This window comes from Saimiri boliviensis, chromosome 7, assembly GCF_048565385.1.
Source record: "Saimiri boliviensis isolate mSaiBol1 chromosome 7, mSaiBol1.pri, whole genome shotgun sequence".
Taxonomy (NCBI): Eukaryota; Metazoa; Chordata; class Mammalia; order Primates; family Cebidae; genus Saimiri; species Saimiri boliviensis.
Genome location: NC_133455.1, coordinates 84229773 through 84253207, shown reverse-complemented (window position 1 = coordinate 84253207; position 23435 = coordinate 84229773). Strand labels below are relative to the sequence as shown.

The 23435-nt window shown below is 38.5% G+C and overlaps 1 protein-coding gene across 1 annotated transcript in view; it reads left to right on the top strand.

Annotated features, from left to right (window-relative positions):
• The window catches only part of ST8SIA1 (ST8 alpha-N-acetyl-neuraminide alpha-2,8-sialyltransferase 1), a 154684-nt gene extending 132905 nt beyond the window's left edge, over positions 1–21779 (top strand). Inside the window, exon 5 of the mRNA XM_003926568.3 lies at positions 13559–21779. Coding sequence (XP_003926617.1) covers positions 13559–14045 — 487 coding nt within the window. The 3' untranslated portion in view covers positions 14046–21779. The remainder of the gene's footprint in view (positions 1–13558) is intronic.
• The last annotated feature ends 1656 nt before the right edge of the window (positions 21780–23435 follow it).

The following is a 23435-nucleotide window of genomic DNA, read 5'->3' as shown; positions in this document are numbered from 1 at the left end:
TATACATAAGAATTCATATCTCCCATGCAAAGTTTGAATCGTCTTTTCAAATTTGACTTTAAAATAATGTTGGTATTTTTGTTGAGATTGGATTTGAACCTACAAATTTATTTGGGGAGACGTCTTTCAATATTCATTATTGTCTCCATAAAAATGCTGTGTTTATTTTTAGGCTTATTTCAAGGTGTTTGGGGGCTTCGTTGCTATTAACAATGAACTTTTTGTTTTATGATATTCTTTTAATATATGAATCCTGCTGTGTAGGGAGGCTGAAAAGCCTAAGACTCTACTGGCTCCAATAAATAATTTTTCAGTTGGTTCTTTTGTATATTCTAGATAAGTAATTATAACATCTTCAAATATTGACAGATTTCTCCTTATATACATAATTGAAATATGTTTTAACAGTTTTTTCTAGTGCTGTGTGTATGTGTGTGTGTGTACTTTTATGCTGTTGACTTGTAGTTTTACTACATTTTCAATCAGATAGTCTGGCCCATTTGATGATAATTGTTTTATTATTGATTTTTCTTTTGTAACATAATTTGCAGCCATTTTAAGAAATTTTCTATTTTATGTGTTTTAAACAGTATATTTTTATATTGAAGATTTACTATGATTGTGGATTTGTGAATGTCTATCTGTAGTTTTTATTGGATTATGCTATATTTTTTAAAAACTATCATTAGGCACACAAAGTTTCTTACTATTATTATTATTATTTTGGTAGTCTTGTGCATTTGGTCAATATAAATTGTTTTACCTTTTTTATAATTAAAAAAATTAAATTTCTGTTGTTACCAAAATAATATACATACATGGAAAAATTAACTCGTATGACAAAGCTCAAAGTGAAAAGCAGCAATCTCCTGTCTCAGAACTCCCAACTCCTTCAAGTTATGTTCCAAGAAATCTATACCTTTCAACTTCTTCAGCTGATTTCTTCCTTTTTACATGTGAAAACGACATGCCTAATTACAATTTTTAAAATTTCAACTTGTCTGTTGATTTCTTATGGAAAAATTGATAGAGTTCTCTTTATGTGCTCCTCACAGAATGCCTGTGTACCCTATAAAACTTATACTTTCCTGACCTCTCAATCCAGATATATCATAATCAAATCAATAGTCAGTGCCTAACTAAGTGTAGTTCACATCTGAGATAAAAAGCTTATTACAGGAATTTATATCCTGTTCAAGTTTAAATTTTCTCCCAGAGAGCATAGAGCCCTTCCATGCAGCAGCCACGAGTCCATCTCTGGACTCCTTTGAGAGCCACAGCTCTTTCATTACTGCTGCACATTGGTCTATCTGGGGCACTGTTTGTTTCTGTTGAGACATTCATCTGGAGCTGTATTTTTCTCTTAACTCAAACCTGACTGATGGTTTTCTAGGCCTACTGTATAGCTATTTTTCCGGAGCTTTCCTTTACCCAAATCCATCATTTGTTACATTTTTTAATTGCCAGCAGCACTTTCTTATTACCTAAATGCTTTTTCTTTCTATATCATCCTAGTCCAGATGTGATATTCATGAATAGGAAGGAGTAAGCAAACTAATTATAGTTGTTTAAGAGTTTTCATCTGCCCCTTGAATGATTTTGGTTTCCTCTGAGTCCCTCTGCTCTGACTTTTGTCTTGGATGCTATCCATCAGTGTCTTCTGAGCTTGGCTGTCTGTTCTTGTTTGGACTAGAAGCTCTGTTCAGAGACTGCACCTATCAACAGGTGGGCTTCACTGTGGGTTGAGAAGGTGGCAACATTGCTTTCTCTTGGGCAGTTCCCAAATGTCACTGGTTGTAGGTCTTCTCCTTGGCCTATTCAGTGTCAGTATTCCACTTGGGAACTATAAGCCTGACTGCTGATATTGTACAAGTTGAGAATTCCATTTCCCTGGGCTGAGCCAGCTTTCTGGACACATACCCACTGTTCCTGCCTGGAAACTGACACTTCCTTCCATAGACACAGTGATAATTGATTGGTGCAGGATTTTAGAGTTCAGTCCACCTGAGTTTCTCTGCTACCCCATAATCTGAACCATAACCTTGCTGATTGCTGTTAGACACCACGTTCCCTACTTTCTCCTGCCTCCAGGCATAGGGCACTGAGGGCACTGCTATTGCTGCCTTTTAGAGGAATGCTCAATAAGATACTTCATGCTCTGGTTTCCTTTGGTAAACATTGTTTTTTTGAAATAACCTAGATTCAGCATCCACTGAGGGTTTGCTTTTTTTTTTATTTTCAGAATGGATATGGATTTTTTTTAAAACCTATTTTCTCCTATTTCTAGAGATTGTTCATAGGAGGTGAGAGCTGGACCCTTACCCCTTATTCTGTTCCTTTCTATTCTATTAATATTCCTCTTTGTATTCAGTTTGCATCTTGCAACTGTAACCGAACACTTTAACATTTTTAATAGAAATTACTTTTAGATTAATTGTCCATTTTCATATCAATGGATCAATATATTTAGACTTGAGTTTATTGATATGAATTTATGTTTTCATATTTACTGTAAATATTTTTTGGAATAATTTTATTTTAGTTACCTTATTCTTCATGGTAATGAAATTTTATATCATGACATAATCAATTTTGTCAATATTTTCCTTTGCTGGAATATATTTTACAAATGTCTGATAAGTTACATGATTTTTTAAAGGCTTTTTTGTAACAGAAATTTTATTTATTTATTTATTGAGATGGGGGTCTTGCTATGTTGCCCAGGCTGGTTTCAAACTCCTGGCCTCAAGTGATCTTCCCACCTCGACCTCCCAAAGTGCTATGATTGTGGACTTGAGCCACTGTGCTGGCTAGATTTTAAATATTTATCTTACTTATCTTAAAATTATTTAGGAATTGTCACATGAAGTATGAATCTGTTCCCTCTCAGATTTTCAAATTGTTAGCTAGCTATCTCAATATTGCTTATTAAGTAATTTAAAAAATTTTACTGGTTTTGTCTGCATTATCACATATTCAATTCCTTTGTAAAATGTGGTATATTCTTGTGCTTTCCATTCTGTTTTTGTTTATCCTTTTATGCCCATACTGATTATAAATTAATCATTTCTATTTTAATAATGTATGGGCTGATCTGATTTCATTTTTATTCTTAATTCATAGGCTGGTCTGATTTTTTTTTATTTATTTTTATTTTTTTATTTTTTTTAATTATTTTTTTTTTAATTGCATTTTAGGTTTGGGGATACATGTGAAGAACATGCAAGATTGTTGCATAGGTACACACACGGCAGTGTGGTTTGCTGCCTTCCGTCCCCTCACCTGTATCTGTCATTTCTCCCCATGCTATCTCTTCCCACCTCCCCACGCCCCCGCCCCTCCCCCATTTCCCCCCAACGGACCCCAGTGTGTAGTGCTCCCCTCCCTGTGTCCATGTGTTCTCATTGTTCAACACCCGCCTATGAGTGAGAACATGCGGTGTTTGATTTTCTGCTCTTGTGTCAGTTTGCTGAGAATGATGGTTTCCAGGTTCATCCATGTCCCTACAAAGGACGTGAACTCATCGTTTTTGATGGCTGCGTAATATTCCATGGTGTATATGTACCACATTTTCCCTATCCAGTCTATCATCGTTGGGCATTTGGGTTGGTTCCAGGTCTTTGCTATTGTAAACAGTGCTGCAATGAACATTCGTGTGCACGTGTCCTTGTAGTAGAATGATTTATAATCTTATAATCCTTTGGATATATACCCAGTAATGGGATGGCTGGGTCAAATGGGATTTCTATTTTTAGGTCCTTGAGGAATCGCCACACTGTCTTCCACAATGGTTGAATTAACTTATATTCCCACCAACAGTGTAAAAGTGTTCCTGTTTCTCCACATCCTCTCCAGCATCTGTTGTTTCCCGATTTTTTTTTTTATTGCATTTTAGGTTTTGGGGTACATGTGATGAACATGCAAGATTGTTGCATAGGTACACACATGGCAGTGTGCTTTGCTTCCTTCCGTCCCCTCACCTGTATCTGTCATTTCTCCCCATGCTATCTCTTCCCACCTCCCCACCCCCCCGCCCCTCCCCCATTTCCCCCCAACGGACCCCAGTGTGTAGTGCTTCCCTCCCTGTGTCCATGTGTTCTCATTGTTCAACACCCGCCTATGAGCGAGAATATACGGTGTTTTATTTTCTGCTCTTGTGTCAGTTTGCTGAGAATAATTGTTTCCAGGTTCATCCATGTCCCTACAAAGGACGTGAACTCATCGTTTTTCATGGCTGCATAATATTCCATGGTGTATATGTACCACATTTTCCCTATCCAGTCTATCATCGTTGGGCATTTGGGTTGGTTCCAGGTCTTTGCTATTGTAAACAGTGCTGCAATGAACATTCGTGTGCACGTGTCCTTGTAGTAGAATGATTTATAATCCTTTGGATATATACCCAGTAATGGGATTGCTGGGTCAAATGGGATTTCTATTTTTAGGTCCTTGAGGAATCGCCACACTGTCTTCCACAATGGTTGAATTAATTTACATTCCCACCAACAGTGTAAAAGTGTTCCTATTTCTCCACATCCTCTCCAGCATCTGTTGTTTCCTGATTTTTTAATGATCGCCATTCTAACTGGTGTGAGATGGTATCTCAATGTGGTTTTGATTTGCATTTCTCTAATGACCAGTGATGATGAGCATTTTTTCATATGTTTGTTGGCCTCCCGTATGTCTTCTTTTGTAAAGTATCTGTTCGTATCCTTTGCCCATTTTTGAATGGGCTTGTTTGTTTTTTTCTTGTAGATCTGCTTTAGTTCTTTGTAAATTCTGGATATCAGCCCCTTGTCAGATGGGTAGACTGCAAAAATTTTTTCCCATTGTGTTGGTTGCCGATTCACTCTACTGACTGTTTCTTTTGCCGTGCAGAAGCTGTGGAGTTTGATTAGGTCCCATTTGTCTATTTTGGCTTTTGTTGCCATTGCTTTTGGCGTTTTGGTCATGAAGTCCTTGCCTACACCTATGTCCTGAATGGTTTTGCCTAGATTTTCTTCTAAGGTTTTTATGGTATTAGGTCTGATGTTTAAGTCTTTAATCCATCTGGAGTTAATTTTGGTGTAAGGTGTCAGGAAGGGGTCCTGTTTCTGCTTTCTGCACATGGCTAGCCAGTTTTCCCAACACCATTTATTAAACAGGGAATCCTTTCCCCATTGCTTGTTTTTGTCAGGTTTGTCGAAGATCAGATGGTTGTGGGTATGTTGTATTTCCTCTGAGGCCTCTGTTCTGTTCCATTGGTCTATATCTCTGTTTTGGTACCAGTACCATGCTGTTTTGATTACTGTAGCCTTGTAGTATAGTTTGAAGTCCGGTAGTGTGATGCCTCCTGCTTTGTTCTTTTTGCTTAGAGTTGACTTGGCTATGTGGGCTCTCTTTTGGTTCCATATGAAGTTTAAGGTGTTTTTTTTCCAGTTCTGTGAAGAAGGTCATTGGTAGCTTGATGGGAATAGCGTTGAATCTGTAAATTACTTTGGGCAGTATGGCCATTTTCACGATGTTGATTCTTCCTAACCATGAACATGGAATGTTTCTCCATCTGTTTGTATCCTCTCTTATTTCGTTGAGCAATGGCTTGTAGTTCTCCTTGAAGAGGTCCTTTACGTTCCTTGTTAGTTGTATTCCTGGGTACTTTATTCTCTTTGTAGCAATTGTGAATGGCAGTTCGTTCTTGATTTGGCTCTCTTGAAGTCTGTTACTGGTGTATAGGAATGCTTGTGATTTTTGCACGTTGATTTTGTATCCTGAGACTTTGCTGAAGTTGTTTATCAGTTTCAGGAGATTTTGGGCTGAGATGATGGGGTCTTCCAGATATACAATCATGTCATCTGCAAATAGAGACAATTTGATTTCCTCCTTTCCAATTTGGATACCCTTTATTTCTTTTTCTTGCCTATTGCTCTGGCTAGAACTTCCAGTACTATATTGAATAGGAGTGGTGAGAGAGGGCACCCTTGTCTAGTGCCAGATTTCAAAGGGAATGCTTCCAGTTTTTGCCCATTCAGTATGATATTGGCTGTTGGTTTGTCGTAAATAGCTTTTATTGTTTTGAGATACGTTCCGTCAATACCAAGTTTATTGAGGGTTTTTAGCATAAAGGGTTGTTGAATTTTGTCAAAAGCCTTCTCTGCATCAATCGAGATAATCATGTGGTTTTTGTCTTTGGTTCTGTTTATGTGGTGGATTACGTTTATGGACTTGTGTATGTTGAACCAGCCTTGCATCCCCGGGATGAATCCTACTTGATCATGGTGGATGAGCTTTTTGATATGCTGTTGCAATCGGTTTGCCAGTATTTTATTGAAGATTTTTGCATCTATGTTCATCATAGATATTGGCCTGAAATTTTCTTTTCTTGTTGAGTCTCTGCCGGGTTTTGGTATCGGTATGATGTTTGTCTCGTAAAATGATTTGGGAAGGATTCCCTCTTTTTGGATTGTCTGGAATAGTTTCAGAAGGAATGGTATCAGCTCCTCCTTGTATGTCTGGTAGAATTCAGCTGTGAACCCATCTGGACCTGGGCTTTTTTTGGGTGGTAGGCTCTTTATTGCTGCCTCGACTTCAGACCATGTTATTGGTCTATTCAGGGTTTCGGCTTCTTCCAGGTTTAGGCTTGGGAGGTTGCAGGTGTCCAGGAATTTATCCATTTCTTCCAGGTTTACTAGTTTATGTGCATAGAGTTGTTTGTAATAATCTCTGATGATGGTTTGCTTTCTGTGGATTCTGTGGTGATATCCCCTTTATCGTTTTTTATTGCATCAATTTGGTTATTCTCTCTTTTCTTTTTTATTAATCTGGCTAGTGGTCTGTCTATTTTGTTGATCTTTTCAAAAAACCAGCTCCTGGATTTATTGATTTTTTGAAGAGTTTTTATGTGTCTCTATTTCCTTCAGTTCTGCTCTGATCTTAGTTATTTCCTGTCTTCTGCTAGGTTTTGAGTTTTTTTGATCTTGCTCCTCTAGCTCTTTCAATTTTGATGATAGGGTGTCAATTTTAGATCTCTCCTTTCTTCTCATGTGGGCCCTCATTGCTATATATTTTCCTCTAGAGACTGCTTTAAATGTTTCCCAGAGATTCTGGTATGTTGTGTCTTCGTTCTCATTGGTTTCGAAGAACATCTTTATTTCTGCCTTCATTTCATTGTTTATCCGGTCAACATTCAAGAGCAAGTTGTTCAGTTTCCATGAAGCTGTGCGATTCTGAGTTAGTTTCTGCATTCTGAGTTCTAACTTGATTGCACTGTGGTCTGAGAGACTGTTTGTTATGATTTCTGTTCTTTTGCATTTGCTGAGGAGTGATTTATTGCCAATTATGTGGTCAATTTTAGAGTAGGTGTGATGTGGTGCTGAGAAGAATGTATATTCTGTGGATTTGGGGTGGAGAGTTCTGGAAATGTCTATTAGGTTTGCTTGTTCCAGGTCTGTATTCAGGTCCTGGATATCCTTGTTGATTTTCTGTCTGGTTGATCTGTCTAATATTGACAATGGGGTGTTAAAGTCTCCCACTATTATTGTGTGGGAGTCTAAGTCTCTTTGTAAGTCATTAAGAACTTGCCTTATGTATCTGGGTGCTCCTGTATTGGGTGCGTATATATTTAGGATCGTTAGCTCTTCTTGTTGCAGTGATCCTTTTACCATTATGTAATGTCCTTCTTTGTCTCTTTTGATCTTTGTTGCTTTAAAGTCTATTTTATCAGAGATGAGAATTGCTACTCCTGCCTTTTTTTGCTCTCCATTTGCTTGGTAGATCTTCCTCCATCCCTTTATTTTGAGCCTTTGTGTATCCTTGCATGTAAGATGGGTTTCCTGGATACAGCACACTGATGGGTTTTGGCTTTTATCCAATTTGCCAGTCTGTGTCTTTTGATTGGGGCATTTAGTCCATTTACATTTAGGGATAGTGTTGTTATGTGTGAATTTGATGCTGTCATTTTGATGCTACCTGGCTGTTTTGTTGGTTAGTTGATGCAGATTCTTGATTGTGTTGATGCTTTTTTACCATTTGGTGTGTTTTTGGAGTGACTGGTACTGGTTGTTCCTTTACATGTGTAGAGCCTCTTTCAGGAGTTCTTGTAGAGCAGGTTTGGTGGTGATGAAATCTCTGAGTGCTTGCTTGTTCACAAAGGATTTTATTTTTCCTTCACTTATGAAGCTTAGTTTGGCTGGATAGGAGATTCTGGGTTGAAAGTTCTTTTCTTTTAGGATGTTGAATATTGGCCCCCAATCTCTTCTGGCTTGTAGGGTTTCTGCTGAGAGATCTGCTGTGAGTCTAAGGGGCTTCCCTTTGTGGGTAACCCGACCTTTCTCTCTGGCTGCCCTTAGCATTTTCTCTTTCATTTCAACCCTGGTGAATCTGACGATTATGTGCCTTGGGGTTGCTCTTCTTGAGGAATATCTTTGTGGTGTTCTCTGTATTTCCTGGATTTGAATATTGGTCTGCCTTGCTAGGTTAGGGAAGTTTTCCTGGATAATATCCTGAAGAGTATTTTCCAGCTTGGATTCATTCTCTTCATCACATTCAGGTACACCTATCAGACGTAGATTAGGTCTTTTCACATAGTCCCACATTTCTTGAAGATTTTGTTCATTCCTTTTTGCGCTTTTTTCTCTGTTCTTGCCTTCTCTTTTTATTTCATTGAGTTGATCTTCGACCTCTGATATCCTTTCTTCTGCTTGGTCAATTCGGCTGTTGAAGCTTGTGCATGCTTCACGAAGTTCTCGTGTTGCGTTTTTCAGCTCCATCAATTCATTTATACTCCTCTCTATGCTGTCCATTCTCGTCAGCAGTTCGTCCAATCTTTTTTCAAGGTTCCTATTTTCTTTGCGTTGGGTTAGAACATGTTCTTTTAGCTCATTGTAGTTTCTTACTACCCACCTTCTGAAGTCTGATTCTGTCATTTCATCACCCTCCTTCTCCATCCGGTCTGGTTCCCTTGCTGGTGAGGAGTTGTGATCCCTTTTAGGAGGAGAGGTGTTCTGGTTTCGGGAGTTTTCATCCTTTTTGTGCTGGGTTCTTCCCATTTTTGTGGGTTTATCCACCTGTTGTCTATCTCTGTCCCAGGGAGTTGGAGCTTTATGAGTTTCCGTTGCACTACTGCCTTTTTTGATTTTTCTTTCAGGTCTGACCCGCCCAGCTAGCAGCACGCCTAGCCACTGCCTGCCCGCAGGGGCTTTGCTGAGCTGCTGTGGGCTCCGCCCAGCTGCCCTGAGCTCTTCCCTGTAGTCCTTTTTATATGGGCGTAGTTAGAACTGTCTCGGCAATGGTGGCCCTGCCTCTGTTATGGTGGACTCTCTCTGTTGTGGCAGGTTGCCTCGGCAACGGCGGGTTGCCTCAGCAACGGCAGCCTGCCTCCATAGCGGTGGAGAGTCTCAGTAATGGCGGAAGCCCCTCCCCCACGGAGCCAGACCGTCCCGGTTCAGCTGTGCTTGGTTTGAAGGGCTCAACCCAGAGGGTTTCCAATTACTGTTTTTGTTTTCGTTGTTGTTGGGGGTGGAGGGGTGGGACCAACCGAGCCTGATCACCTGGCTCCCTGACTCAGAGTCTTTTCTTTTAAGTTGAAGGACCCCGCGTTCCGGTCGCTTGTTGAAAAGGCGCCGGGATCTCCCGTGCTGCTACTCACGGAGTCGGCTCGAACTGCGGCGCCGGCTCCTGGCGGATTTTTTGCCTAGGAATCTCCTGGCCTGACTCGCTATTTCAGATGAATGGGCTATTCTGCCGTCTCAGGGCTCTGCTCGCCAGCTAAGAGGGCTCCCAGACCAGTGGCTTTTGTACGGAGAACCGCAGCAACAGGACGTGGTCATAGCAGCCGCGTGGGCGGAATCAGCCCCACAGGGGCCAAAACAGCCGCACCGGCTGGGACTGCGACGCTGGCGACCTCTCTGCCTGGGTATCTCCTGGTCTGTGGGCAATAAGAGTTCGTCTGGAAATGCGGCGTCCACTCACCCTCTGCACTTTCACTGGGAGCTGAAGTCCTGCGCTGTTCTTAGGCGGCCATCTTCCCAGCATTCCCCTATTTTTTAAAATTATAGTTTAATAATTTTCTATTCATATAGTACACAAATATTCTAAGCTAGGTTGTAAAAATTAAAGGATGAATGGGATGTGTCTCTCATTTTCAAGAAGTACATAGTCTTGAAGACTATGAGCAATTATTATTCAGGAATTCAAAGAAGACTTTTGAAAGCTTAAGTTGGAAAGAAGGAATAAGGTTAATAAAGAAAAGCTTAAGTTGGGTCTGGATTTATATGCACAACTTCACCCGGGCGATGACTAGGTCAGCAAAAATGAATCTATTTATGCAATAAAAATTGTGGGCAGATACTCACACAGGGATGGCTGGATCACAGGGTGAGGACATGAGGAGCAGCTAAGTATGAAGCTGGAGAGACAAACTGGAACACCCCTCTTTTCTAATTCCAGTTGAATTTTGTAATAATATAATAAAATTCAATACCAACCCCATGAAACTCTTGATCAGGATAGTATTAAACATCTTTGGTGTGCCATAACAATTATTGACTTGTATCAAGTTATTAAATAATAATGTCATTTGTTGCAGAATGGGAGAGGTAAAAATAATAAGTGTCAATAAAATTAGGGCTATAGTAAATTTAAGCTGTGTGTTCCTTTTCAAAGTGAAAAATGAGAGAGGGAAAACTACTCCCTTCAAGGCTAATCAGTTGGCTTTAAGACAGAAAACACAAAATTAATCATCCTGACTTTAGTGAAGCTGGGCCCCCAAAGGCTCCTTTTTCAAACCCTCTGGAAGCCGTGGTTGAATGTGCCATGACCCTCTCCCTCTCTGGATGGCACCATCATTGAAGCTGGTATCATTGGAGTCTCTTGTTCTGTTGGCGTGCTACCTGGAAGATCCTTCTGTCCTGGACAAGAGGAATTGGAAGAGCATGTTATGTTTTAAGAACAGGGTGACACGCAGCAGCTACAACAACAGCTGAGATCACTTAATAAGTGGTATAATTCTCCACTAGTATGTAGTCCATTGCAGAGACAGGGATCAGTTTCAGCAGCCAGGAGAGCCCTGTGAAATGGGAGCCATTCTGTACAGGAATAAGGAGGGAATAGAAGCAACAAGGAAAGCCATAGAGGTATCCTAACTGCTCTAGAACATTGATAGTGAAATGAGAAAATGAGAATGTAGCACTGGGAACAGTGTGGGCATATTAAGAAGAGTTTTTTTAAAGTTCTAACCTGCTTGTTATAATCATTTCAAAATGTATGTGTATATCAAAACATCACATTGCGTGCCTTAAATACATATGATTTTTATTGGTAAAATAAAAAATATGGTTAGAACTTTCCACTTCAGCTTAGTAAAGCTAAGACATATTTAGAAGACAGAGAAAATAATTCAGTAGAGATGGAGAGGTCGAAGTTTGTTTGTTTGTTTGTTTGTTTTTAAAGAGGAGAGACCCACTTTAGAACATGAGTTCCTTAGGAAATGTGAAACAGCTTGTCTCAAGATACAAAGGGGAAGATGGAGCACTTCTTAGAGTGGCAGCAGGGATAACATTAGAAGATGTAAGGAAAAAGGTGGTGAGGGATGGATGCAGAAAGCCAGACAGCTTACACTAATGCTTTGATCTCCTAAATAACTATGTCCCACCTGTATCAAAATTACCTAGAAGTGCTGGGTTAAAATTCAGACCCTGGATCATTCTTATCAGAACCCAGGAAGCTATGATATTAATGAGATCTCTGGGTTATTCTAACTAAAGTGTGAGAACCAATGGCTCAAGTGGAATAGGAGGTTATCTGCACAGTGTGTCTATATGATTGGGAAAGCATTGGTGTTTTAGGAAGAGGGTGGAAGATACGGGTGGGCAATGGAAAGAAGAAAATAGTTGCTGGGTAGAGCCCACCTGGAAGTTGGGAAGCAGGAATTTGTATTGGAGAGGCTGGCCCAGCTCCAGATATGGTTGAATGTGCTTCTATGGCTTCTTCTAAGTTAAAGTGATTCTACCTAAAGACCCTGTTATTACTTCTCTGTCAGAGCCCAGGGAAAATTGATAAAGCAGGCTACTGGATCAGGACATGAAGAAAACTTAAGACATTTCCCTTCCTTCTGACCTGGGGAAACATACCTTTCTGTGCAGGCAGAGAAAAGAACACCGATTGCTATGTCCAATCCTGTGGATTTGTGTATTCAGAACTTTAATTTCACATAATTATGATGAGCCTGCCAATGTGTCAGGCCAGACTTTTCTCTGCTAGTTGTGGTTCAGTTCATTCTTTGATGCTGCTGCTCCACTTGCACATAACCCAAGATGGGTAGCTTCCCTTATGAAAGGAATTAAAAGTTGCAAAGCCCTCATCTAGGTCGTTGCCTTTTCCTCTCTTTCTCTCTTCTCCCTTATTTCTCCCTCCCTCTCTGTCTGTCCCTCTTTTTTTACTTGAGTATATTAGCAGCCTCTTACCTGGTCTCCAGGCTACCAGCCTCTTTCTTCCAAGGTTATCTTCTATTCTACTAGAGTACCTTTTTTTTTAACAGAAACTGACAGTTGTCATGAGCGCTGCAAATAGTCACTGCTGTGAAGGTTTCCCATTGCCACAGGATGACATTCAAACAAACAAGATAGACATAAGGGGTTTTTTGAAGAAGAGTGCCTTGTCTTCAGCCACTGCTCCCGCTATTAGCACCTCCCACATTCTAGGGACAGGCAATCCTTGTCATTGCCTCAGTATACTGTGCACTCTTGCCTATAACCAAAGTGTCCCTTCAAGTTTAGTTGCTGTTCCTTTTGATGTTTCTGTATAGGAAGTGTATTTAAGTGTTATTTCCACTCTGTTGCTTTCTTGGACCACACTCCCTCTTTCAAGGCAGAATTGTTTTTTTCATCTGCATTCCATAGTACTTTATACAAATATCAACACTGTATTTAGAACATTATATTGTATTTATTTGTATCTTTGTTTCTACAACTGCACTTGAATTTCGTGTAATCCAAACGGAAAGAACACAGGAAAGTAGAGTTCTTTGGAGCGAGCAATATGGGCAACTCGCTGCATCCTTTCATAATAGTAACAAGCCTTTCTTTTTCCATGTAATTTTATAGTTGTAGCACTAATGAATCTGAATACTTATGGAATCACAGAATTTCAGTAGGGAGAGTTATCTCAGAAGTGATTACTTTGATTTGCAGTTGAATAAACCAGTCCTATGCTTATGTTAGACCACCTAACAGCCTCAACCCAAAATCTCAGCCAACAACCTGTGTGAATTTGTGAGAATTAAACCATTTTACATTTCAGTCAAAAACATTCCGGAAGAGAACAAATATATAATCCATTTTAGTTCAGAGGGAGCCTCATTAACGAATATTAACTGCTTTTAAGAAGTTGGGGTCAGGGAAAAAGCCAGGATACTTGTTGGAAGATCATTGATAAGTTCAAGGAGGATTTTAAATAGAAATAAAGTGTTTTTCATATGTTTCACTGAAAGATTTGAACTATCACAGGCATTAGAAGACAACAGAGTGAGTTTTAATGAGTTTCTTTTTCTCTAGGTTTAATTGAACCATTTTTTTCTCTTTAATAGGTTTCAGAATCTGCTGTGGTCCAGAAAGACATTTGTGGACAACATGAAAATCTATAACCACAGTTATATCTACATGCCTGCCTTTTCTATGAAGACAGGAACAGAGCCATCTTTGCGGGTTTATTATACACTGTCAGATGTTGGTGCCAATCAAACAGTGCTGTTTGCCAACCCCAACTTTCTGCGTAGCATTGGAAAGTTCTGGAAAAGTAGAGGAATCCATGCCAAGCGCCTGTCCACAGGACTTTTTCTGGTGAGCGCAGCTCTGGGTCTCTGTGAAGAGGTGGCCATCTACGGCTTCTGGCCCTTCTCTGTGAATATGCATGAGCAGCCCATCAGCCACCACTACTATGATAACGTCTTACCCTTTTCTGGCTTCCATGCCATGCCCGAGGAGTTTCTCCAACTCTGGTATCTTCATAAAATCGGTGCACTGAGAATGCAGCTGGACCCATGTGAGGACACCTTACTCCAGCCCACTTCCTAGGGACATCGGAAGGAGAAAGGACTGAACCAGGGTATTTTTGTTAGGTTTTCTATGTGACTCCAAGAGGGAGTAGCCAAATTGTTTCATGGGTTAGCATGGGCCACTTGAAAAAACATGAAAGGAACAATGAAGACCCAAGCAAAACTTTACTTTCAGTGTTGGCTTGGAAAACAAATAAGAAATGAACATCCTGTGAAATGTTTTATAGCACATGGTAGATTTGCAACTAGTAAAATTCTGGTGAAATGCTGTTGGTAAAGCACATGGTTCAAATCTAGAAGATGCGGTTCAAAACAAGACAGACTCGAGTTGTTAGGCTGAGAAATTAATCAGGGTAGAAAAAAGAAAATGTTGGGGTAAAAGTGTTGCTGATTGTCAACACAAACTGGCTTAATAATAGTAATAAGAACCTGTCTTATTAAGACTGGTTTTAGAACCGTAAGATTTTTTTTAAAAATCATTATTTATTTTTGCCCTCTTTAGGGGAAATGGGTGGGTAGATATAAAAACATCCCTTCCTGAGTAATAAAGATACAAAATGTTATTCCTGGTAATTGTGATTTGTTGAGCTACATTGACATTAACTGTAGCTCCCTTCTATTTTTAAAATTTTGCGTAAGAATTGCTTCTTCCTCTTTTGTCAAGTTTACATAGACAATGTGAAGCATTGTTGAATTTAGACTGTGTTGATTCATAGTCTGGATAACAGGAGCCACTTTTCTTCCTCAGAATTTAGGACATAAACCCAATTTTAGGTCTGCATTATGTAAGCCTGTTTGCATTGTCATTTTTATTTTAGTGCAAAAGACTACCAGTATGAGTGCATTATTTATTTGTAAATTGGCATAATTGTCCTCATAATTTAATGCCCAGAAAAGCAGTAAAGCACAATAATGAAAAGCTTTGTCTCTGCAGAAGACAGACCAGAAGACAAATCCCTTTTCTATCTACCATGACATATTCACTGCAAGAGAAAGCACATGTATGCATATGTGCAGGAATGCACTTATACATACATGTAGACACACACACACACACACACACATACACACATACACATACAAAGTCAAGCAAAGCTCATTACTGTGCAACTATAAAAGCTGAACTCATACGACCTGGTATGGCAAAAATTTGTAACCAGTGTTGGAGAGTCACAAATGTGTTATGTGCTGTCCATTACATGCTGCTGTAAGACAACTGAGCTCACTGGTTGCTGCACATATTCCCATAGCAGCATGAGATGCGAGTCTTACCCCCAAATGCTTACCCGGAATAAGAATTGTCTTACTCATCCTGATTTTACCTAAAATCTCATGAACGGGCCTGGTGTTGAGCATGGTCACACAAGGTATAGTTTGTACAAGTCAAGAGATGTGAATTAGTAGCTATTTATTTCCTTAGTAGCAGATAGGACTACTTAGCTTGTTACACCAGCTTTGAAACACAGCAAAAACAAAAAACAAAACAAAACAAAACTCTGACAGATTACAGGTAGCCAAATGTGTTTACATTTCAGAGAAAGGTAAAGAAAGCCTCTCATTGTCTTCATGCTTTGGAATGTCTTAAGCTAAAATGAGACACTAGAACTTAATTTCTTTATTATTTTTAATGTCACCAAACTGTAGATAAATTGCAGCAAAAAGTTCTAGTTTAATTATAACAGTAGAAACTTAGCACACCATGTTACCATGTAAATAATAGTGAGTGGTATTTTTGGTGGGTTAATTTAACGTGACATCAACCTAACAAAGCTTTGGCAAAATTCTACATAATTGAAGTAGGCCATTTCTAAATGAAATTAAATATTGAGGTTATTATAAAAATTAGCGTTTAAAATATGACTTCTTGATAATGCAGATTATATTGCTACTTAGAAAGTTAAGAAGTTGAGTATCAATTCTATTGGAGAACTGGTTTGCTCTATGGCAGCAAAAATGTAATGAGACTGTATCATGAAGAAACTGTGTTAAATATTCACTTTGAGTGAAACTGAATATGTTTCCTCTTTTGAGCTATTATTATTTAGTAGTTACCTAAAAGAAGAATCCATTTTTACTAGTATACCATTAAAAATGTAAAAGGCTTAATAAAAAACACATATTATAATAATGTATGTGTTACTCAGGTTAGTGCTTTAATTGTTAAAATTGTTAAAATGTATTTAATGAGGTCCATAAAGCCTATACATCACAGATCCATTGCAAATATTATCTGGACCAGAATCTCTTAAACTCGGGATGTGGAGATTGCAGTGAGCCAAGATCACAACACTGCACTCCAGCCTGGATGACAGGGCAAGACTCTGTCTCAAGAAAAGAAAAAAGAAAGAAAATAGTATGTGAAAAATTTGCATCTTGTTATGATGCCTGGGGTAGATTTATGCAGTAGATTTACTTATAACATTTAGTTTACAAACTTGTAAAACTATTTCATGTGGCTTCTGAAAGGCAAAACAGAAATGGCTGGTGCTGGTGATGTTTGATCAGAACAGTTCTTCTCAGCTGGGGTGATTCCTTATCCCTCTGCTCACATTTGGCAATGTCTGGAGACTGGAGACATTATTTATTTTCATGACTCAAGGGCGCTAATAGCATGTAATTAGTAGAGGTTAGGGATCCTGCTAAGTAACTTATAATGCACAAGTCAACCTCTCATAACAAAACAATTATCCTGGCTGAAATGTCAGTAGTACCAAGGTTGAGACACCCTGGATTAGCCCAAAATGAAATTTTGATTATTCTGCTTTGTCTTCACTTAAAGGTAAACATACATGCTCACAGCATTCAAAGTATGACTACAATTTAATGATAATGTTTTCTTATAGTAAATTACAACTCATAGGTGCGCCATACATATATGCCTTTTGCTGTGGTTGGTTAGATAGAAGTGTATGAGCGTGTGTGTGTGTGTGTGTGTTTAGTACAAAGTTAGGCATCTCTATCCTTACTGTGCTATGTGTTTCTAAGTAAAGACCGCGCTAGAACCATCCTGTTGACTGCTTTGAAATACTCTATTATTATTAAGATTTTCAATTATAAGCTCCCGTTATTTTACTTTGTTTTTCTGAAATTAAGACCTTCAGAATTGGGCCTGGTACTTTTCCAGATTTGGTCTATTATATTTTGATATGACTGGTCCTTAAGATTCAGCTCAGAAGACATTCAATAAGAAAATCTTTAATCACTTAATCAATTTTGATTTTGCACTTGCCAAGAGAGGTCATCACTTTGTACCATCAAACTAATTTTAAAAAATTGTGTCGTGAGGAATATTAGTTGCTCCATGGGGACCAAAGGAAGGGTGGAGAGGCTAAAAACTAGTACCCTGACAGGATTTCAGTTTTTTTGTTAGCCTCACTTTGAGAACTGCATTGATTCCAAAGATCATGACTAAGGGTGGCCTCTGCTTAATTTTAATCACACTTCAGTAAAATTAAGATAGGTGAAGGATTAAGTCATTCCATAACTAAGAAAAGTGATGTTTATGTGAAAGATTTTTATATAGACAATGACTCACAGAAACATATGCTTTATATAGAGTATTTTGCCAAAAGTTATACAAAATTGTGCATCTAAACTGCATACTTCTCATACAAGAAGTTAAGGAAGTGCTCATTGGATTTTGTTTCTGTACAGTTCACTTTTATCTGTCTTAACAAAAGTAGGAAGTAAATGATTCCAAATGACACATGCTCAGACAGTACTGTGTTTGGCTTTGTGATGTCTCATGTCTTTCTCTTGGCTAAAAAAAAATATTTAGGTTATATATAACTTGTACCTGAAGCAATCTGGACAACATGGCTTAAAATGGAAAATAACTGAAAAAATCCTGGGATTTTAAATTTGCCAAAAATATTCTTGGATTAGTCAAAGGCTTTACAAAAATATTATAGATGATCAAAAATGGAAGCAATATTGATAACATTTCTTTTCGTAAGCAGCTATCTATTCCAGTTTTATAACTTTATCATATATAATTTTTGATTTATTTATTAATAGAAAGGCATCCAGAGTTTCAGTTTCTATATTTGAAATATTGACTTTGTGAAATTTTTCACTGACAAATCCTTGTTAGGAGGAGGGGAATGTTACCAGTCCACTGAAAACTTTAGGAAATGTTCATTGTGTTGTATAAATACTTTCTCACCAGCACCAGGTAATATATGCTTTATGTTTGTAGAATTCCAAAGATCAAGAGCTGTAAGGACATTTCTGTGAACTTGAGGACAAGCTTGTGGAGGAGTAAGGACAGAGTCATACTATGCTTTTTCTTTCTTTATCTTCCCTGCGTATAGGTCGACTCTCGGGTATATGACTAGTTTGTGCACACATCAGGGGTGGAAGTAGTAGAAGTGGGCTAACAATTTCAAGGTACTTGGAATCTAGGTCAAAGCCTCTATTAAAGTCAGCAGTAAATGTAACTGGCAGCCTCATTCCACTATGTGCCAGGAGGAGTGAGAGGCAAGTTGAAAGGAGATGACCCTATCCCCACAGTCTCAGGATATAAAAGGCCAGAGTGGTCTCTACCCTTAACCTTGGCTTTTTAGCACCGTTGATCTCTGTCCTCTCCCAGGAGAGCTGCCTTGGCTCCAGAGTTGAGCTAGTAGCATTGTGATTAGAGAGGTAGTGTGGGAATTTGCTGAGGAGCTCAAAATTTTACACTGCCTTAAACTCCTGTTTTTGCTTAAACTCGTGCTGTCTAAATTTGGGTGTCTGTGGCAGAGTCTAATCACCCCGACCTAGTTACAGCCCGGCCAGTGATTCTAAAGTGGAACTTTCCCACTCATTCATATGGATAGTCTGAGTCCTTGAAGCTAGGGAGATAGTGAATAGTCCACCAGTTCCTACATAGCTTCTTTAAAAGCCCTAGAGACTAACTCACAGGAAGTCTGAAGCCCAGAGCGTCTGTTTATAAACTCCTAAATATGAGGCCACAATATTTAGGTTGAGCACTATAAAATTTCCGTTTTGCAAGTGGAAGGAGACTTGAATCTATAATTTCTGTAGCTTTTTTCCCTTCTATCATAAGAAAATGGATACCATCTGCTTTACCCTCAGCCCAGACTTGTCTTTTAAATTTTTTACATACATTTTAGGGGTGAGAGATTGAAACAAGTGCATGAATGAAAAGCTTATTCAAACATAACAGCCTCTGCTCATCATTTCAATAAGGGAAAAATACATGCTTCTGTTTCCTTCTAATTTGTTTTTTTTTTCTGGTGCCAACATTTCTGATTTCTGCTGTCTCTAATACATAAGGAATAAATGCCATATTATAAATTGACTTATGTACTTGTGAGCATTTGCCAGATAATCAAAACCCGTGACTATACTTTTTAAAGCACAGAAGAGGAATTATATTTTATGGTCACCCCTCTGTGTTTCTGTTGGTCTCTACATTGTGCTAAAATTCTTTCTGATTTTTTTTTTCCTATTGAGGCTGTGAGTATAATCAGTGATGCCAAGCTGTCTGAGAATTTTATCGAATAATATCCAAATATATTGATCCTGCCTCTGTCTGCTTCTATTTAATTAGATTTTCTCTAGTTGTTTATTTTTAAAATGTATGCTTCACACAATATCAATACACATGTAAGAGATGTGATTTAATCCAAGGCAGAAAAATCCAAGAATCAGATAATGTCTATTTTATCTGCACAGTAAGTGAAACAGAAAATTGTAAAAAAAAAAAAAAAAAAAAAAAAAAGAGGTTTAACCAAAATGAAAACAAAAGAGAGACAGTCTTCGTTTTAATTAGAAAGGATGATTGGGAGTGATCTCAGAAGAGAGTTCAGCAGGAAGCAAGAAAGAGGTTGTTGACCTTGAGTGTAGTCTCAAGAATGGAACCTTTTTGTAATATAGGAAATACCTTGTTATTCAGCTGTTATGGTTAATAATGGATGGTTTTCCCTGGGTGAGGCTTATTCATTGCACACCAGATGTGCTGACTCCTGTGATCTCCCCAAATGTGGGAAAGCTGACTGCTTAATTTGTGGTAGTAGGAGACTATATTCATGCATTTCCCTGGTTACAAAGGAGAGAGAGAGAGAGACAGAGAGAGAGAGAAGATTCTAGAAGAAGCAGTGTGACAGCAAGATCATGAGATGCTGAGGGAGAGACTAGAGTGGCACCTGTTCAGTCACTTGGACCATGCCAGTCTCAAGGCTTCATCTCTTGCTGTCCCTTTCAGAGGGTTGCTCTCCCGTGAGTTTGACCACAGTGAAGCAAAACTCCCATCTTCAGAGCCCTCTTTCATCTGCACCTAGGCACATATTCCCCAAATAAGATTATTATTTAGATCTCCTGTCATCATGAGGCAGTGATAGCAGGAAGTGTCACTTTGACCCTCATGCTTGGAAAGTGGGCTCACATAGCTAGAGTTAGAACAGGAGGTTCTAACCCTGCCTCCACAATTTCTTCAGTAACAGGCTTTTATATCCATGATAACTTCAGCTGACTTAGATGCATTGTCTACCTTGTGTTCCAGTGTACAACACACACACACATACACATAAGCTCTTAACATAATTTACTCCCGTGATGAAGAGGGAGCTGGCTGATTCAGTGAGGGTGGGGATTGGCAGCGGGTGCCTTAACTTTTTCCGGCTTGAACTCTCCTTCCTTATGTGTTTCCTTCACGTACCTCTGTCACTTTAGAGATGTAACCATGTCTGTTCCAAGTTGTATGGTTATCATCAAGAAGTCCTATAAATGTAACAAATGTGACTATTTTATAGAACTGCACAATAGCATATAGGCCTTGGAGAAGTCTGATAATAGTATGTAAATATCCTTTATTGAAGTTGTAGAACCTTAGGTGATAACTGCAAGAGGATTAATGTTTGTTTCTCCAGCAAACACAAGAAGCAAGGAATCAATCTGTCTCTGTTTTTCATTCAGTCTTAAGCACTGTTGGGCTCTCTTGTTGATAGGTTACTACAGATAACTCCCCTTATAATTAATATACAGGATTCACAACTTAGGATGATTGATGGCCATTAGGGTACATCATAGGGACACTAGAGAGAAGAGAACAAATATAGCTCCATCGAAATGCCTGCTTAATCTTTAGAAAGTCTGGAATATTACTAGAACTCCATTCGCCATGCAGCATAGTGGTCTAAAAAGCATTGGAGACAAAAGGTTTCTTTTTGGTCTCTTTAACTCTGTTAGGACACATTGTAATATTATTACACAGGTGTGCAAACTGTTTCCCAAGAGCAAATTTTGAGGTTGGAAATTAGAAAATTTTAAACATTGTTTTTTCTCATATAATCTGACTAGTAGTTGATGGGTGTTATAATTCTGGGAAAAAATTTTAGATTAGACTATAAAACTGAAATCACCTTTGAAGGGTATATGGAATTGCTTCTTTCTATTAAAGCCAACCTCCACTGGCAGAAAGTGTGGAGAAAATCAGTGTACTTCAATACTTTTCTTAGAGTTTCATATAAAATGCTGCAGGTAAAAAAGAAAACTTTAATTGGTACTTTCTGCAGTGTGACTAGAAAAATTAGTATCTATCTCTTTTGGTTCTGCTGACTTGTTTCTTTCCACAGAATCTAAATGCAATGTCATAGGAGGAGGTTTGCTGTAAAAACATGTCTTTTTCTTTGGTGTGTTCATTGTAATTATGGCTGGCAGTGAGAAGGTTCAGTAAGTCTCAATTTCTCTACCTCCCTTACTTGGAGAAAATTTGTAAATGTACCCTGTGAATAAAATGATTTTTTAAATAGATTGTGAAGTCTTTTTATTTTCCAGAATTAAATGAGTAAAGCTCTTTCCTTTTCCATTCCTGCTTTATTTAGTATCCATATCAGCTACACTGATATTTTTTTTCTTACAGATGAGAAGTCATGCGACTTAGTGAGGAAACCATTTTAGAAATACTGAAGTATAATTGCTAGAATGTAAGAACACTATTGGCACTTCTTATGTGGATGAAAGGCACTATCTATAGGGCAAACTAGAAAGAAAACTGTGCATTTATTTAATATGATTAATGTAGATGAGCCTACTTTTTCCAGTGATAAAATTTCTCCTTCTTGTCAATATCACTGTGTGTGTCCAAGAGATACTTTAATACATTCCTAAAAAGATGCAATACATTTAGATTCCCCTTCTACCCATATGGGTGACTTTCAAGGCCCAAGTGTGCCTTTTTGTCTGAATTATTTAGATAATTGCTTCAAACTCCTATTTCCCTTGGGCTCTGCTGGCCCAGTTCTGTCAGACTCTTTCTCAGAGGGAGCGACATCAGGAAAAGTGAACTTGGTCCATCCTTTATTATACATTGCTCCTCAGAAATTGATCAAGGTACTCTGTACAGATCTCCTTATTAATTCTCTGACTTCATTCTCACAAAATATAGCTTTTTGGGCTACAGCTATTTTAAGAAAGAACATTCTATTACCTAATGGAAAATCTACATGGTGTTTAGCTGAATCACTTGGAAGAAAAGGCAGAACTCTAGTATAAATGTGGCTTACCCTAACCTATTCTCAGACCATATGAGGAAAACAGACTTAACTTGTTTTCACCAACTATCATTAAGTCCCCAAATCTAGATTTGACTGAGTCCTGCTCTTCTACTTTGTTTCGATCTCAGCATTCAAAAACAGATATTAAGACTCCAAAAGCATTAATTACTCAGGAATTCCCCCTAAACCTAAAAGGGGGATAATTATAAATCATAGATATATTTTTGCTTGAAAACTTATTATTTTGGATATACAGCTAGATTTCTGATATCAATAATTACAGATGTAGGAGGATTGACTTCATTTATAATTTATATTATTCCATTTTATGAGGTTTTGGAAGTATATGAAAACAAGTTCTTTGTTTCTTTTATACAGATAGAGTAAAAGTTATTCTTTCCTTCTCAATAGTGATGATTTCTCGGCAGGAATTAAAAAGTCAGTCTCAATATTTGGGAACTTTTTCATGATGAACAGTGCAATCAAAAATTAGGTTAAAAGGCAATCAAAAATCTGTGGGTCTCAATATAAATGTCAATCAAAGAGATTCTAACTTTTGCATATGGGGCCAACGAAGACAGTAGGAATGGGGTACAAGTGTTCATGGGGTGGGAATATTGTAATCAGTCTCCTCCCAGGCAGGTTACTGATCTCTAGAAAGAGAATGCTTCTCTGCTAAAGGATGAACATTAGCCTTTTGCTATTGCTGGTTGGGCACTTGGCAGTGGTGGCAGCCAGATTATCATTAGTCTTTGATATTGATTCCATGCATAACCTCCATACCTGTTGCTGAAACCACTTTGTATAGAAGTCCACTGAGAAAGTAGTGGGGTAATTGAGAAAGGGGACCAGCTGATACCCACGCAACACATTGTTTAGTCTGGGCCTCTGTGAAGGTTATGACTACGGTA